Here is an 18685-nt window from a genome sequence, read left to right as displayed (position 1 = left end):
CTCATTAGATGGGCACAAGATTTCTTTACTGTTCCTCAGCTTTGACCAAATGGGGATGGATTCCATTGTCAGAGCAAGCTGGCTAATGGTATACACTTGACTGTAGACACGAATGTGAACTATGCAATAGGATGAAATTGTTTTGGATCTTGCCTGAGGAAGGTATTTTAAGTTTTATAATAAACAAACAGGATGGAGTTTGATGTTCTACAACTGGGCACACTGCCTCTGTGTGTGCCACTACTAGCCCATAAAGCTTGTATATTAAAAGGTTACTCTGAGGTTTCCCAAAGCAAATGAAAGGGGGAAGAGTATGTGATAGTTTTACTGGTATAATAACAGGAATAGAACTCAGCCAGGCAAAATAGTATCAGCCCGAACTCTCGAAGAAACCAGGCTTCTAAAGAACAGATGAAAGGTGTTCTTTCCCTTACAGATGTGTCAGTAGGGCACTGATGACATTAGACCTGGGAGATCTGGATCAGCCTCCCTTTGTGGGACAATGGCTTTTTTAGTCTTCTGTACCAAGCAGCAAAAGGAATCCCGATAATATGGTCATGGAGTTATTATGGAGAGACAAATTAAGATGCAAAAGCAAAGGAAATGATCATACAGGTAAAACCCCCAAATTAGGATGCAAAAGCAAAGGAACTGATAGTACAGGTAAAAGCCACAAATACATAAAACATATCATACACATGTATACAAGGTCAAAAACACAGAAAATGGAACATTACGTAAAATCACTTTTCCTTTATTTGGCTAATGACAAAAGCCAAAATAACTGAACAATTTAATAACACTCAGACAGGAAAGCAATATACTGAACACCAATTGAGGAAAACGTCCTTGTGGACACCGGCACTGGTGATGGGGCCAACATTCATGCCAAGGCCAGAATTTTTTTCCAAGACTCGTTCTGTTCAGGATCCTCAATATAAAACAACTCAACCAATCAAGTCTCTGTGTTCAAAGCAGTCAGTGCCTCCCTAAGAAGGGTGGGAAAGCCCACTTGGAAGCTAAAAAAACCACAACTGGAGTCATCCTAATGTTAAACCAAGTACTTTTGTTCTCTACCCCAATCTGAATACTAACATTAAACTTTGGCAGAGTATCTTTCTCCTTTGTTTTAAAGAAAATTAACATTTAATAGTATAATCCCAAGAACATGTTCTACTTACTTGGAAAAATAATAGCTAGGGACCACTCTTTATCCCATGACAATCTATTCTGTGAGAGAAAACAAGAACAATCATTGCATGACCTTGAAAAATATAACTTTAAAAATACTTATATTGGTAAGGTTAAAAAAAAATACCATTAGTTAAAAACATTGTTAAGGGAGCTCTTTTCCTACCTGTACTGATTCAACTTCTGGTGATAGTTTGTGCTGACAGAAAATGTAAAAGCTATGGCTTTTAGTGAATTAAACAAAAGCAGTGAAATATACTTGATTTGGAAAGATTTTAGATATAGGGTCTGGAACAGGATTAAAAAGGCAATGAGCTCCAGAAAAACAAAAGCTACCCATACATCAAGAAACAGAATAAAAATCACTGTGAAGAACCATTATGGAGGGAATATTCAAAGACTGCCTGGACAGCTGTGTGGTCAAAAGTAAGAAAAATGTAACTCAGGTGCTGCCTAGGAAGTTATCAGTGATCAGAAAAGGTCAAAAGCTCTCTTGACCTCCCTCAAATTTTTTCTCTCATTCAAGGTTTTCAACCTCCTTGCATCCCCAACCTTCTTACCCAAGCCTCAGCAAGATAATGGTCTTTGGCTCTAGCTATCAGAAGCAGCTGCAGCAGTACAAATGATCCATTTTTATTCCTCTACAATTTCAACCTCCATCCTTCAGTGCTACTGAGTGTAGTGTATGAAAAAAGCAAACTTTTTGCCCAGCTCATCTCAAGGTAACTGCTGAAATGGCACCTCCTCAGCACCGGCTACAGGGCTTCTGTCTCCATTTCCCTTCTATCTTACAGCGAGAGGCTCTGAGGCCAACCAACTTTTTTTTTTGGCTGCGTTGGGTCTTTGCTGCTGTGCGTGGGCTTTCAATAGTTGCGGCAAGCAGGGGCTACTCTTCGTTGTGGTGCGTGGGTTTCTCATTGAGGTGGCTTCTCTTGTTGCAGAGCACAGGCTCTAGGCGTGCGGGCTTCAGTAGCTGTGGCACGTGGGCTCAGTAGTTGCGGCACGCGGGCCCTAGAGCTCGCGGGTTTCAGTAGTTGTGGTGCGTGGGCTCAGTAGTTGTGGTTCGCAGGCTCTAGAGCACAGGCTCAGTAGCTGTGGTGCATGGGCTTAGTTGCTCTGCAGCATGTGTGATCTTCCTGGACCAGGGTTTGAACCTGTGTCCCCTGCATTGGCAGGTGGATTCTTAACCACTGGAAGCCAAGCAACTTTTAAGGCTCTCCCATTTCTGCCACATTTGATCTATTCAGGCTGACAGCTTTGTGTGTGGGATTCAGGGAAACAGCTAATTAAAATTAATGTTAGAAGTTAATATTAACAATAATATTTAAAGATTTACAGATCACATGCATGGTTGTGGAATGCGAACCTCTAACCTCATTTAATTAGGCACAGATGATCAAACAATGCATCATCCCAATAGCTTCTTCCACCCACCCACCCTTGTCCGGCATGTAGGATCACATTTATCCCAAAGTATCTAGCATGCCACGCCATAAAATTTTTTGCTTTCAGTCAAAATTATTTGAAGATATACTAGTGTTAGGAGACTGAGGCCACAGAGGTTCACCAAAAGGAGTGAGAGTTTTCCAAGAACATGTGCACATGCTGGTGCTAGCAGTCTCATGGAGCTTGTCAGCCTAGAGGTCATATTCCAAGGACAGGATATGCCCAAAGCAGCCCATTTACAGAGCGGAGGAGGAGGACCAAAAACTTAAGATCCAGACAATACACGTGAGAAGAGTGACTACAGGGAGGAAAATCATACTCTGGGCACCTCATTTTCCAAATACACTTGGATAACATGTGTACTTTGAGAGAACACGTAAGTGGGCTTCAGTGGTGATTTCACTGCTTTCCTATTGACAGAAACGGGCAGAATTCCCAAAGAGGCAAGACTGAAGCAGCAAGTTAAAATATGTGATCATATCAGCTTGATCATATCAAGCTGAGTAATATAGGAAAACATTAACTTCAACTGTTCCAAAAAAAGGATTCCAAGCCAAAGCTTGTGTAAACCAGATTTGATAGTAAAAATAGCACTTCATGAGAACAGTTAGAAATGTAATTTTCATAGGCCATCAGGACAAGAGGTTTCCCCCTCTTTGTCCCTCTACTCTGCTGTGCTCTGCCTCTCTGGATGATCTGAGGACCTAGGTAGTCCTGCTGTGCAGGCAGGCAGTGATTCTAGTCACCGACCCTCAGGAAGAAGAGCAAGTTTTAACAGAAGGTGTTTGGGGGGGGACTATGAGATGCTCACAGCCCTAGCAGAGGGGCAAGGAAAGATAAGATGTGGTTTTCTTAGCTGAAAACACTAAAACGCCACCCCTACAAGGGGTATTTATGAGTGATGGGATGGTGCCTGGACATAAGCAATTTTTCACCCTGAACCCAGCTACAGGATTATGATAGATGATGATCTGCTAGGTCATGTACTGTAGGATGCTAGAGGTTTAAAAGGAGCTTATGCTCAACAGCAAGTGTTAAGCTTCAGCATTCTCTGACGTGAAATTTGAGCAGTGAATCCCCTGGGCAACATACCAGGGGAGGTGGAACCAGGCAGAGTGAGAGGGAGGGAACCTACCACACTCTTGTAAAGTGAGCCCTTGCTCGGTGACTTGCTGGAAGGGCAGCAGACGGGAGTCCCTGCCAGCTGCCAACTCTCAGGGGAAAATAAACACCTCATGCAGCACTGGTTCCAGTCAAGGACACTCTTAAGAGGGGAAGAGGTCAAGAAAAGGCTTTAGAAAGGGTGTGTTTCCTTATGCTTTTGTGCCTATGTTCTGTGCAAATCTCTCTGAATATTCGATATGGCTATGAGCAACATGGATTAACAGATCATGTTCAAACTGCAGACATTTACAAAGTATCCTCTGTAAAAAGCTAGGTAATAAGTATTAAAATAGGAGTCACAGGGCCAGGGACTTACTCTCAGGAAGAAAATTAATCAAAACTGACTTTGCATAAGATTGAGTATTGTCCCACTCCCCTCCTTAATCAGACTAAACCTGGAAGTGTTCCTCCCTTTAAAGGTAGATTACAGGAAAGAGATTGAAAAGAGCTCCCAAATAACTGGGCAACAGAGTTTTCTGAGAAGATGAACACAGCAGAAAAACCGTAGCAGATGCCATGTGGTCTGGTTCCATCCCCATCAGTGTCTTCATGGACCCCATTGGGTCCAATAAGAAACTCCTCAGGGAGCAAGAAAAGTTAAACTCAGATCTCCTTCTTCCCATAGCCACATTGACACATGTGCCAGCAGTACACTTAGGGGATTTGTGACTGTTACTCAGCTTTTTGCTTTTTTTAAAGGAAATCAAAATTATGATATTTCCCCTCCAAATCACCCATCAGCATGGCTCATTGCCTGAAGGACTTGGCAAAACAGTTTGCCTCTTTGCCTCAGAACGGAAGGCAAATACTATAGTGTATCAGGAAGAAAAGGCCTCTGGGTATTACACCGCTTCCTTCTGCCCACTCCTTGGGGGCAAAAAATTAGTTCTATTTACTACATTTGAAAGACTAATTTTTTAAAAATTAATAAAAATGACAATTTCCCTGTCAAGATCACATGAACATAAACAGTAAAGCAAAGTCCATGGGGAAGGTATATGGATGCCAAACAGGCTTCTAAGATGTAGTTAGCCTCTTTCTTGGTGGGGGTGGGTGATGTCTCTCAGAGGATAGGCTGTCTGGTCCCCCCATCCTAAGTACTCTTGCCCCAATTGTCTTTCCTTTGTAGCTGTCCTTAGGTTTAGTGTTGGGATCACAATTCAGAATTCAACAGAGAGCTTCTGAAGGTGATGGGACAGAGGGAGGGGAGAGGAAAGGAGAGATGAAAAATTAGTCTTCTTCATCCTCACTGATATCATAGGCTGCAGACTTGTGTCTGGAGAGGTTTGCTGGGGAGGAAGGCGGGGAAGTCTTGCCAGAGAAGGGCCACCGGAAAGAGGGAGAGGGGGAGCGTTCACGAGTGGGACTGCTGCTGGGACTCTGCCTTGGACTGATGGCCTGCAGCATCCGGCCTTTCCCCTCTTTCAGCATATGTTTCTGGGGAGACCAAAAGAAAGAGTTAGAAGAAACCTATGGATCCTACTGAAGCACCACTGGAGGATATGAGACTTCAAATTATCACGAGTGCCCTCTGTAATGTCAAAAGTGATCAAGTAAGCCAGAGGAGGAACATAGCTATAATCCTAAGCAATTTCCTCTCCAAAGTGCTCTATGCTATACTATGTATCTAAGGGTTCCCACCTGCTATCCACTGTCACCCAATCCTTGACCTCTACGTCAAAGGAATTCTTAAAAGGCTACTTGGGTCTGTAGTCTAGGCTGTAGGCAAAAACAAAGGAATTAACTCAGACAAAAGGGTACCTATCCTAGTTTTGGAGTTCTCTGAAGAGAAAATTCCGTACACTCCCAGAATAATCTATTCTGGCATCCAAACACCCTCACAGTCAGATCGTTCCTGATATCCTAGGGCTCATCTGCTCATAGCTACACAGGCACCTTTTATTTGGCTCGAAAAGACCCTGCTACTCCTCAAGGACAGAATTCCCACCGTACCCAACGGTCCTGCAGCAGCTGTGTGTAGTGCAGGCAGCTTTCTTTTTACTGCTCTTTGCTCTTTCCTTCCCTTCCACCTAAAACTATAATGTAGAAGCAAGCTGGGCAAGGCTACTCACTTATCTTGTCACCATATTTGGAGGTTGATAGAGAGCTGGCAAAATTATTTAGGAGAATGTATAACCTCTTTCTGTAAAGATTTTTAAAAACTTTCTGGGGATAGTGGAAATATAGTTCTGCCGAACAAGGGGAACAGATTAGATAACTTCTTAATGTCAATGTCCCTTTCTGCTCAAGGATTCTATAATTCCTTCCACAGCATGAGAATTCCCCAGATTTTCATGAATTTCCCTAAATTATCCAGCAAGAAAGAACATACCAGCGCTCCTTCTGGACCAAACATTTCCAGGAAATTTCCAATGAATTCTCGGGATTTCTCCTCCCATTTCTGAATGAGGTCAATGCTTTTTTCTTCTACCTTCTGAACAAATTCTTTTGACTTTTCCTCCACATCTTTCACTTTCTTCTTTACTTTGTCAACTCGCTCCTGCAAGTGGTATTTCTTCTCCTGGATAAAGAAATAACTGCTCTGAGAAATAATACTCATTCTGACCTTCCATACTAAGGGGAAGAAAAAGACTTGGTTTGGCACTCTACTGACACTCCTTTCAGTCTTGAGAATTTCACTTTAATCTATCCCATACTTCTCCAGCATAATAACAGATAAGATATGCTCTGGATGGTCATCTTATACAAAAGTGTAATAATTCTAAGATTGTAGAGCCCAGGACTAAACTAAATGTATAGTGTAAGACCAGTAACAGACAGGCACATACCAAACGAAGTCAGATTTTTTTAAGATGAAACATAAACTTGGAAGATAAACATGCCTAACAAAACCCAAACCCCATTCTAGATGGAGATGTATAGGGAGAGAGCAACAAGATCACTGCACAATATTGCCAACAATAAGCCAACTGTAACAGGTTGAAAAAGGAAATAGTGGGCCTTTTACTTAAGTAATTCATCTATTGTACTGAATTTTTTTCCTCCATCAGTGGCTTATTCTATGATTACAGAGGAGTTGTTTTTTTAATTTTTTAATATTTAGAAGTCTGTTTGCTCATTTGCAAAATAAGGATGATACTCTTTGGTCCTACAGGCTTCCCTAAAGATAAGGGAAAATGGTATGAATCCTCCCAAAGGGAGGGGAGGGGAGGAGTCTTTAGCCAAATGAAAACTATTCTCATTTCCAGATCATAAAGGGGAAGGGGAAGGCGAATATGTTTAGGATTTTTAAATATCTAAAGATAGATTCTGCAGTATAACAACAGTTAGATTGTTAACAACAGCTAGGGTTTACCTGAATAGATAAATCATATTTAAATGAAACCATTTCACCTACTCATAATTCACAGAGCTGGGAGCAAGTGAGGGAGCATGGTAAACTACTTATGTAGAAGATACAGTTAGCAGCTTTCTTCTTCTTTTTAAATTAACTTTACTGAGGTATAATTTATATACAAAATGTATAGCAGTTTGTTTATTAAGCTAAAATAAACGTGCTTTCATAAATCAAATTTTAAAAGTTAGGTTCATGTGCCTTGAGAAATTGCATGCAAAATGTTGTGTGTTACTATGCACACAGGGAGAGGATCCATAGCTTTCATCAGATTTGCAAAGACCATCCAGTCAAAAAGAACAAAGGTTAAGAACCACTGTTTTAAATATATTTGATATAAGTACTGTACTTTGTAAGTTCCACGTTCTTATTTATTTAATTGGCTGTATGTCCTTATATCGACGTGTTGATACTAGCTCATAAAGGCAGAAAATGCCTCTAGATATATCCATATGCTCTTTGTAAAGAGCCTGGCATAGCGTTATGTGCAAAGAGGTATCCACTGAGCTTTTGGAGGTGATAATAACAGCAGACTGAAAAGCAAGTTTAACTTAGATGAAGTGAGAGGCAACATGTCCTATAGGGCCAGGGAACTCAAGGATGAGGTTGGAACTCACATTGATAAAGCTGACATTGAGTTCCTTTGCCGTGTAGCCCCTCTGTAGGTTCCGTCTGGCATACACATCATAGTCGCGGACAATTCGGGTGATGATGTCTGATGTGGAGATACCTTCTGTCCTCTGTGTTGGAGCAAACATGCCTAACACAAGAACACATACAAACACTGTGACATTCTGATTAGCTCAGGCAGTAGGACTAGATGGAAACTGGGAGCCACATTCCTTTTCTTTCCTCATAAAGCAGAGTCTGTTATTACTAAGTAAAGTCTGGAAGGAACACTGAATCAAAAGTTAGTAGTAAGGAACATACAGAAGGAACACTGAAGGAACACTGAATCAGAAGTTAGTAGTAAGGAAAGGCCCTAATATTAAGAAAAATATGGGGCTGGAGAAGGGTTTCCTGAAATTAAGAGATATCAAAAGTAGATGTTTAGACTGAGAATTGATGGATATGATGCTATGCCCATCTTAACCTCTTAAGCAAAGTGCGACCTGAAACTGGATGTTAAAGTTCTCACTGTATAAATTTTCCTCTGTAAAGTAGTGATGTGGTTGAATCTCTTGTCACTGCCCCTAAGACTCCATAAAATGAGGATGCACATCAACTTACTCACCTGCTTCCTTGATGTGCTTATAAACATCATCACTCCCAGCAGAAGAGTAAGGGATGTCATCATGGGCTACAAAATCAATCTGAAAGTAAGGAAACATGTTTAAAACCCAGCATAACTGCCATTCAGAAAGAACCAGTAAACACTCTCAGGACCAGAAAAAGGACAAGGAGAGGCGAGGCCTCAAATGAACTTCTGTCTTTATCTCTCTTTGCTTTGCTCATAAATTCCATGATTCATTCACAAGCCACCCAACCTAATTATTTGTGGATCATAAACATGAAGCTAGCCAGCTTCTTTTTTAGCTATTCCTCCTGGTCTACTGGAAGTGCTACCCTCACACTGTATACCAGTCACCATGCTGTGGTAAACAGGCCTAGAGGATTTTCTGGTATGCTAGTTAGTGGGTGGAATCAAGGAAAGAAGAAAGGAAATCTCCCCACCCTCCTGGGTCTACAAGGATGGGTCAAATAGGGTTTCTAAAAATATAAGAAAGAGGTCACTTCTTTGTTAACTGGTTTCTCAGTCCATGAGATGAGTGGGAATACAAAAATAGCAACCAAGAGCACTTTTACTAGAATAGATACATCTGTACTCCTGAGAAATGCAAAGCCCAAGGCCATAAAAGACCTTTAAGTCTCAGATCTATTACTTTACTACTGTCAATACCTCTCACACTGGGATCAATTATCTTTCTAAACCTCACTCATTTACTCCTTCCTGAATAGGCCATATGCCCTTTGCTAATATAATTGCTAACACCACCACACCCAGCTCCCAGAAGCCACTGTAATGTGAAGTACGCTCATCAGGACTATGTCAGGGACTCTCGGCTAACATCTCAATTACCCATGAACAACTTGTCAGGGATCCATAGGCAGCAAATTGAAAATAAGAATGGTGAGCAAGCAAGACTCATGGTTGAGGATACACTGCTAACACGGAGGAAAGGCAATATGGAAGTTCCTCTAACCTCTTCTGCCTGGGCTTGCCTGGCTATGTTGCTGAGAATAATCTTGCTCATCACCCTTGGTACCACTGGCTGCTAAATGTTGAAGCAGTAAAGCTAGAGAATTATAAAAGTTCTGTCCTAATCCTAAACAGTTATAACAAATATCCCTTAGCTTCAGGCCTACCCAAATACTGCTTTTGAAGCACTTTGGCTACTTTTGTTCTTTCCTGCCTCGTTGAACAATTCACCTTCAACATTCTCCACACCACTGTAAGAGAACTGACAATATGCTTGCTGGTTCCTCAAGCTCAAGGGCCTCCAACATGACCTGATAAGTTCTTCTCAGCTATCAGCTATAAACCCCTCTTTTGTAGGAAACGTGTTGCTTTAATGTGGGAAAATAAAAAGGAGATAAGGGTTTTTTATAATACCAACTCACTGAGAAAAAGTGAGAAACCTCCCTGGTTTCTGATCCCACATAATTTCTAGCCTGAAATCAAAAGTCTTGAAACTAAATTTAAGTCAATACAAGAGAAGTCTATGTTTATATATCTTATTTCCTGGAATGTGAACTCCTTGAGAGCATGTCTGGGGCTGTGTATACTCTAAAAAGACCGGTATGCTGTGAGGATGGATACGCCTATAATGGGGGGGAGGAGGTGCGACAGACTCACATAACTGAAGAGTTCAATTTCTTTTTTTTTATAAGATTTTTTTTTAATCATTTATTTTTGGCTGCGTCTTCGTTGCTGTGTGCAGGCTTTCTCTAGTTGTGGCGAGTGGGGACTACTCTTCGTTGCGGTGCGCAGGCTTCTCATTGCGGTGGCTCTGCAGTTGCAGAGCACGGGCTCTAGTCGCGCGGGCTTCAGTAGTTATGGTGTGCAGGCTCAGTAGTTGTGGCGCACAGGTCCAGCTGCTCCGCAGCATGTGGGACGTTCCCGGACCAGGACCCGAACCCATGTCCCCTGCATTGGCAGGCGGATTCCCAACCACTGCGCCACCAGGGAAGCCCTGAAGAGTTCAATTTCTAGCCCTGCTAGAGTGTGACCTGGTTATTTGGCCTCTCTGGCCCTGTTCTCATATGTAAAGTGGAAATAACTAATAACTACCCAATAGGATTTTTGTGGGGAACAAATGAAATATAATGGATGCAAAAGTGCTTGTAAACCATCAAACCCAAGAAAAATGTCAGGGATGACTATTATTAGAAGTAATAACACTGTTACCTCTTCTATGTGAAATTTACATAGAAGATAGAAGTAAAATAAGGCTAGTGGAAAACTAGCCATAGTACCAGAAGTCTTGAAAGTTGAAGAAATTCCAGAACAGGGAATGGAAACATGTGTTCAGTTTCTTACCCGGTGTTCTGCCAGGAACTCTGGTGTCAGGGTCCAGGGGGCATTCCTCACCACCTCATCCACATAGCGGCAGTGCTGCACTGCATCATAGCGCTCATTTTCATTCATCACGGTGAAGCCTTTGAAGTTGTGTGTTAGCTCATCACTGCAAACTGAGTTCACCACAACATAAGGTTGTAAGTCAAAGTCCCCTCTGCTTAACCACTCCTCAATCATCAACCTCTCATTTCCCAACCTCTCATAACCAATCTCCCCAGCCTGTATAAGAGTCTTCTGGATTTGGCTCAGTCTGGATAACAATGCTTTTCCTAATCCAAGATACACCTTCAGGAGCAACATTCACTAAATATTTTCACACTTTGGAGAGGAGAGGATACAATGGAGGACTAAGATCTTTGGCTTTGAAATGAAACTACTGTGCATCCTGTATCAATTAACAGTTTTAAAAAATGTTTTCCTATTATACTTTTATTAGACTGGACTGGACAACATAACATTAGCTTAGCAGACTTTTGTACTTCAGTTGACTCAAAATGATAAACTGAAATCTAAAGCAAATGCTCTTCTTAAGTAGCATTTATTCTTAATGCTATTCTGACCACCCCCGCCCGCACTGGGGGTCAGACTGCAGAAACCCGGCCAAAACCAGCGAGATAAATCCTGGACGTCTCAAGTCAATGAGCTTAGAGCTTCTCTCTCCAGGTTTATACAGTTCAGGTTTTATATACTTCATGTTCTTCATATATTTCACATTTTAAAGAGGCTGCACTATATCTCTCATTTGAAAACCAACATAAGAGGCAATGTACTTGGGTTATAAAGATAGGAGAAAAGAGGCTACCATAATTTTTTTCTGGACAGCACCTGAAGTCATCAGATGTTTTCTTACCTCCCACAATGAGATATGTATTAGGGAAAAGGTTCTTTGCTTGCATCAGGGCCCGGGCATGACCAGAATGAAATAAGTCAAATATTCCATCTGCATAAACTCTCACAGGCCGTTCACCTAAATCCAAAGGAAAGAATTTATCACAGAAATACATTGATTCAATACCTCACATTTAACAAATGGAAATGGCACTGTGTGACTGTTCCACCCCTGCAGAGCCCCCTTTTAAGGTGTTCTCTGGATATTCACCTTTATTGGGGGTACTTTGGGGTTCTGAGGAATAACATCACAGGCTTCCTTGACTACAAAAACACTCTTGGCATCATATCCACTAACTCTCTTTGTTAGCCTGGTTGTACCAAACTGCTCAGGTAATTGGATTTCATGACTGCTTTTTCTTAAAGTTATTTTAGAAGTGAAGGGAAGAGTTATACAAGAGCTACATCTGAAACTTCAAAATCTTCACCTTCGGTTTATGTTTAAACTGCAGCTATGTTTAAACAGAGTATAATTAAACTACGCTCTGGCTGCCTGCTCTCTGTTTTTCAAGCTGCCTTGATTACTAATAACTAATACTTTGCTTTGAAAATAAAATACTTTGCTTTGAAGGTAAAGAGTGATGCAGAGGGGTGAGATTGCTTCACAGTCCCAGATTCACCCTTAATAACTGCTCTGTGATAACAGATGGAGTTCCTTCAAGCATTTCTCCTTGATAGTGAGCATGTTACACTTTCTCAGTAGAGGGTGATATATCAGGTATTTGAAAATCAAATATAAATATTTTAGGACTTTATATTAGAGCCTTTCCTCTTCCCCTGTCCATTAGTGAGAATAACAGAGAACTGATTGTCAATTTATTTTTAGTGGTAGTGGACTATGAAAGAAAAGGAGGAAATGATTTCTTGGGGTACAAGCCTAATTCCAAAGCCAAATAAACACACTGAGAATGGAATTGATATAATGGTTCAGCATGCTTCAAATGATAAACCTAATGGGTCCTAGTAACATATTCCCACTACTTGAATAAAGGAAGAGCTGTCTCACTGTAGCAGGAGAAAATAATAGTAGGAGCATCTACATCATTCTTCGAAAGAAGGGCCGGAGCCTCATCAAATACACCATACTGAAGGTAAGGATAAGATACATCTCCTTCCTGCCTTGAGGACGGTGAATCAAGGGGGAGGAAACTGGTTCTCAGGAGGTTTATGGACTTTTCTTTATAGATAGCTTTATCCATACAAAAATCGCTTTTAAACTGAGAAATTATACACTGCTGATAGAAGTATAAATTGGTACAACTCTTAAGGATGGCAATTAGGCAATATCTGTGAAAAGACAAATGACAAATGTTTATACCCTTTGGCCAAGTTATTCCAATTCTAGGAATTTACCTCACAGATATGTTTGTAAATATGTATGCAGATTGCATTATTGAATGCAGCACTGTTGGTAATAGCAAAAGTTTGGAAACAACCTAAATTTCAGTGGAAGACTGAATATGACATGATCCACCCATTAAAAGTGTGGGAAGATTTATATATTATTTGCTTAGATATCCACAAGATATTGGTAATACTGGGCTTCCCTGGGGCAGTGGTTAGGAATCTGCCTGCCAATGCAGGGGACATGGGTTCGAGCCCTGGTCAGGGAGGATCCCACATACCGTGGAGCAACTAGGTCTGTGCGCCACAACTACTGAGCCTGCAATCTAGAGCCCGCGAGCCACAACTACTGAAGCCCACGCATCTAGAGCCCATGATCTGCAACAAGAGAAGTCACCACACTGAGAAGCCTGTGCACCGCAATGAAGAGTAGCCCTCGCTCGCCGCAACTAGAGAAAGCCTGCACACAGCAACAAAGACCCATTGCAGGCAAAAATAAATTAAATAAATAAATAAATAAGAAATTGGTAATTCTGGTTACCTGTAAAAGGGATACTAGGTGGCTGTGAGACAGTAGTGAGAGGAAGTCATTTCACTCTGTGTCTTTTTTGTACTTTATGAATGTTAGGTCACGGGAATGTACTAATTTTATAATACAGGAAATAAAAATTTTAAATAAAATAAATACACTAATACAATGAAAAACTGAGAAATAATATGACGGATTTAAAGAGTCAGAAAAATTATAGCCCAAGCTTGCCAACCAGCCTCACTCCTTTGTAATCTTAATCTCTTTAAGCCTCAGTTTCCTCATCTATAAAACAAAGCAAAACAAAACAAAACCTGAGTAATATAATCTCTCTTCTACATCCTAGAAATCATGACCATGAAGTAACTAATATACTTCTATCTTTCCTAAACAAGTCCAGAGTGGCTATGATCTCACTTTATTTGATCCTAAAAGACAAACGATAGAATATAAAATTTGAGAATACTGTACTGTTGTTTCTACACCAAGGGCAAAGTGAGATGAGGGAGATTTAGCCAGTAAACACAATTCCTGTATAGTGACAATAGCACAGACACTGTTGATTAAGTGGCTATTTGCCAGCAGTTAAACATCCCATATTAGGCCAAGCCACCTCTGAACCCTTTCTTGGAGCAATCCCTGATGTGCCTCTTGCCCTCTTAGCATTTCCCCAGCTTCCCAACCTCTCAATTCCCCATGACTTAACCACAAGTCTTTGGCAAACCCAGGCCTGTATATTAACCAAATGACCAGAAGGGGCCACTGTTGAACTAAAAATCTGGGGAGAAAGCATGCGTTATCCATTCTTTTACCAAGTGGCTATTGGTCAGGATGACTATACCCTCTGATTTATATCTGTTGTTCCAGTTCACTATCAAGAGCAACTGCTTTCATTCTCAAAAATACTCTTGATTTGGGTTACAAATTATAGTCTTTTCACTACTGCTAGACTAAGTAACTAGATGTTCTCCTTTAAGCAGAAGAGACCTGGGTTTCAATTTATTATCTCTTTTGATATATTCTCTCAAATAGCTACCACTGAAACATTCATCTTTAACAGATTTCCACTGCCCTTCAGACTTTGCCTTTTTCTTCCTTTCTCCAAGAGAACACACTGCTGGGTTTTTTTCTTGGATTACTCCAAGATTACACAAACTTCCCTCTTGTACTCCCTTAACCTCCCTAAGTGAAAACCTGGGGGCAGGGGGAGGGATGCCCCTTGAACCAGTTATTGGTTTAAAATTCACTAACTATATGGCATGTGTAGATTCTTTATTTGTTTATTCCTTGTCTGGCACTGGCATGAAGACAGTCACTTACTTGATTATTTAACATGAAACTGAACAGACAGAATAAGATAAAGGAAAAACCAGAGGTCAAGTTAGACTGGCAAATTTTACAGGCCAATTTGTGACTATCTGTTCCACCCAAACTTCAATCAGCTTGCTGATAAGCCTTCTATTATTTATAACTAATGTCTATATAAAGAATAGCACCACTCCAGGATGAAAAGAACACAAAGATGGAAAAACTTAGGTTTTTAGCTTCAATTCTATCACTAATTATTTGTTTTACTGTTTCACTTCTTAGTTTCTATGGACCTATATTCATGTATATAATGAAGAGAGTATAAAGTATATAATCTCATAAATGACTTATTTATAAAATTCTACTATTCTAAAATTTAGAAAGTAATTTATTAGTGTTTGTTAATTATAAGTTGCAAAACTTGGAAACAGTATACATATACATACATACATTTTTCCTATCACAGATGGTATGTGGCTAGATTAGCAACAAGGTGGCTAATATAACTAATGTGATCAGATCTGAGTGAGGTACTGCATTCTGAATGTGTGTCATTAGAGAGTATATGAAAAGTTCTTGCCCTCAACAGGCTCTACTATCACATCTGAATGTGATCCTTGAACTGTCTAGTGGCATTCTGAAGTCTGACCTGCCACCACTACACTGTTACATACAGCCTGTCTTTCCTTGTTGTCATTTTACTCTGCCCCATTAGCCTGCCTATTACTGAAGTAAGAGGAGCCAACCCCAAAAAATCACATCATAAACCAGAAGGGTTGTGATCAACATAAGCTATATCTAAACACTTTTGCAAAAGGAAAGCATTCTCTTTTTGAGGACCCCAAAACCATACTCCATACAGCCAAGATATAACCAAGGGGTACTGGGACCCCTAGCCTAACACTGTCCAGCATTCATTTCTATTCATATTTCAGTACTCCTAAGTTACAGCAGAGAGTAAACATACTAACACAATTAAGAAGTAACTACAAATATCTTCTATATATTGAAAATGTATAGATTTGTGGCTATAACTACCTCTTATTCCCTAGTGCTTGCCTGGGTTGAGTCCAGCCCTACATTTACAGAGTAAACACTCACCACAGTAATCAAAAGAAATGAAAAAGGATTGGGAAAAAAAGGAGAAATGGAGAATTTACAGAGAAGTAAGAACAGATGCCTATAGGACTTTGTAATCATAACAAATGCTTGTGGAAGTTTCTATTTATGATAATCCCTAAAACCAACTGCCCAAAACTATCTGGAATATATATTAATAATTTATGAGGCCAGAAATTGCTACTTAATAATGTAAACTAAGTATATAAATAAAGAGTATGGGCTTTGAAAATAATAAAGCAAGTCTTTTTTTAAAAAACCTGGGGGCTTCCCTGGTGGCACAGTGGTTAAGAATCCGCCTGCCAATGCAGGGGACATGGGTTCGAGCCCTGGTCTGGGAAGATCCCACATGCCATGGAGCAACTAAGCCCATGTGCCACAGCTACTGAGCCTGCACTCTAGAGCCCACGAGCCACAACTACTGAGCCCGTTCACCTAGAGCGGTGCTCTGCAACAAGAGAAGCCACCGCAATGAGAAGCCCACTCAACACAATGAAGAGTAGCCCCCACTCGCCGCAACTAGAGAAAGCCCGCACTCAGCAACAAAGACCCTATGCAGCCAACTAAATAAATTAAAAAAATAAAAATTAAAAAAATTAAAAATTAAAAAACCTGGAAAACTATAATATCAATAAAGATAAAATTAAGTGATAAGCATCTCCCAACTTAGGATAGCTTTGTCTGTCCTCTATCAGTCAGCAGCATCATACTAGTGTACTGACTGACAGAAAGGAAAACTTAGTGGGAAATTCTGAAGGCTATTAAAAATGTGACAGTCTGACATATTATTTGGACCTTTATAAAAACAGACAAGATTATAAACCCGCTCAGGCTAATATCTTATTGTCTCTGCTCCTCTATATCTCACCTCACAGCTGTGATGATAACAGCCCCCCCAAAAAGTGTGTACCACTGTATCTCATAGCTGTGACAAAATACTGGGAAATTAGTATACAATATAAATGAAATTTTATGGAGTACAGTTATCCTCCCAAATAGAACAGCAAGTGAGATGGGAGAAACCCCTCTCAAGCAGCTTTTACAGGTAAACTGAGGGAAGAATATAGTGAGTAGGTATACATTTGATAAGTACAATTGAATGCTAAAAACAATAGTAAAACAACAAAATAATTCGTCATTTACTTACAAGGAGTTCCTCTGCTGGCTTCTTCCATGGTTACCCTGACATAGGGCTTACTAAAGTCTACTTCAATTTCATCAGAAAAAGGCGCTGGCTGCCGTAAGCCCTTAAGAAGAGGAAAGTGAAGGAAAAGAAAAATTCAATGGTATAAACTAAAATACTCAAAAAATGGCAGCTTTAAAGAATAATCAGTTATTCAACATGCTGTGATTAAAATTTTTCCTAAAAGTTCATAACCTTAAAAAGAAAAAAGATAAAAGCATTCCAAAATGACAAGTGAAAGTTGCAACCTTTTACCAAATGGGCAAATCATGGCATGAAAGATAAATGTCTTGATGGTGATTTCAGAATAGGACTGAGGAAGGTGGCTGAGAACCTAAGCACAGTCCCAACTAACTGGGTCCAGAATGACAGCTCCTCTGCCAGACGGCAGAACAGCCAACCCTGATCTATGTGATGAAATTGCCAAGGTTCACAAGTGCCTTTTCATACCACTTCAACTATGGGACTGGGAAGGCAAACAGCTGCCATGTGCTTTAAGTACAATCATCACTGTATAATGCTTTACACTGTAAATATGTTCTAATTCTCATTAACAGCCCTGTGAGGCAAGTAGTACAATAGTTAGTATCCTCAATTTAAAGATGAGGAAAATGAGATTCAGAGAAGTTATATGAATTGCATGCAATTACTCAGAGGCAATGCTGAAATAAAAATGTAGGTATGCTCTTTCCTCCTTAGAGGAAAGCCTTACTTAAGAGCTTTTGTTAAATCTATTCCTAAGTATTTTATTCTATTTGATGCTTTTGTAACTGTTTACTTAATTTTATTTTTGGATTGGTCCTTGCCAGTATATAGAAATGCAATTGATTTGTATGTGTGTATGTGTATCAGTGTGAGTAATTTCAGTTGACTCATCTCCTGTGGCTTTGTTAAACTCAATTATCAGTTCTAGCAGTTTGTTTGGTAGATTCCTTAGGACTGTCTACATATGAGATCATGTTGCCTATGAATAAAGACAGTTTACTCCTTTCCAATCTGGATGGCTTTAACTTCCTTTTATTACCCATTATTGCACTAGTAAACCTCTAGTACAATGCTGAATAGAGGCAGCAAAGACAAATATCCTTGCCTTGTTCCCAGTCTTAGGGGAGAAGCATGCAATCTTTCAACACTAAATTATTATCTTAGCTGTAGGTTTTTCTTAGATGCCCTTTATCAGGTTGAGAAATCTCTCTTCATTTTGTAGTTTGCTGAGAGTTGTTTTTTTTTTTGGCTGTGCCATGAGGCTTATGAGATCTTAGTTCCCCGACCAGGGATCGAACCCAGGCCATGGCAGTGAAAGTGCCTGGGTTCGATCCCTGGTCGGGGAACTAAGGACCGCCAGGGAATTCCCTGTTGAGTTTTTTAATGAACGAACATTGGATCTTGTCACATGCCTTTTCTACATTATTGAAACAATCATATTTTGGTTTTGTCTTTTATTTTATTAATTATGGTGTATTAGATTAATTGATTTTAGAATGTTAAGCCAACCTTGCATTCCTGAGTGAAATTCTTCTTGGACACATTGTATAAATCTTTTTATATGTTCTTGGATTCAACTTGTTAATATATTGT

The 18685-nt window shown here is 40.1% G+C and overlaps 1 protein-coding gene across 2 annotated transcripts in view; it reads right to left on the bottom strand.

Annotated features, from left to right (window-relative positions):
• Positions 1–15: 15 nt before the first annotated feature.
• Positions 16–18685, bottom strand: part of PCYT1A (phosphate cytidylyltransferase 1A, choline) — a 45139-nt gene continuing 26469 nt past the window's right edge. For both annotated transcript variants that reach the window (XM_079922385.1, XM_079922386.1), the window contains exons 3-9: positions 17072–17171; positions 11587–11703; positions 10698–10849; positions 8391–8469; positions 7774–7916; positions 6134–6322; positions 16–5238 (exon numbers count right to left, since the gene is read on the bottom strand). In XM_079922385.1, the coding sequence (XP_079778511.1) occupies positions 5032–5238; positions 6134–6322; positions 7774–7916; positions 8391–8469; positions 10698–10849; positions 11587–11703; positions 17072–17171 (987 nt within the window). In that variant the 3' untranslated portion in view covers positions 16–5031. The remainder of the gene's footprint in view (positions 5239–6133; positions 6323–7773; positions 7917–8390; positions 8470–10697; positions 10850–11586; positions 11704–17071; positions 17172–18685) is intronic.

Source organism: Stenella coeruleoalba (assembly GCF_951394435.1).
Source record: "Stenella coeruleoalba genome assembly, chromosome: 5".
NCBI lineage: Eukaryota > Metazoa > Chordata > Mammalia > Artiodactyla > Delphinidae > Stenella > Stenella coeruleoalba.
The sequence above is the reverse complement of the archived record's forward strand: the minus strand, read 5'-3'. Positions and strand labels throughout refer to the sequence as shown.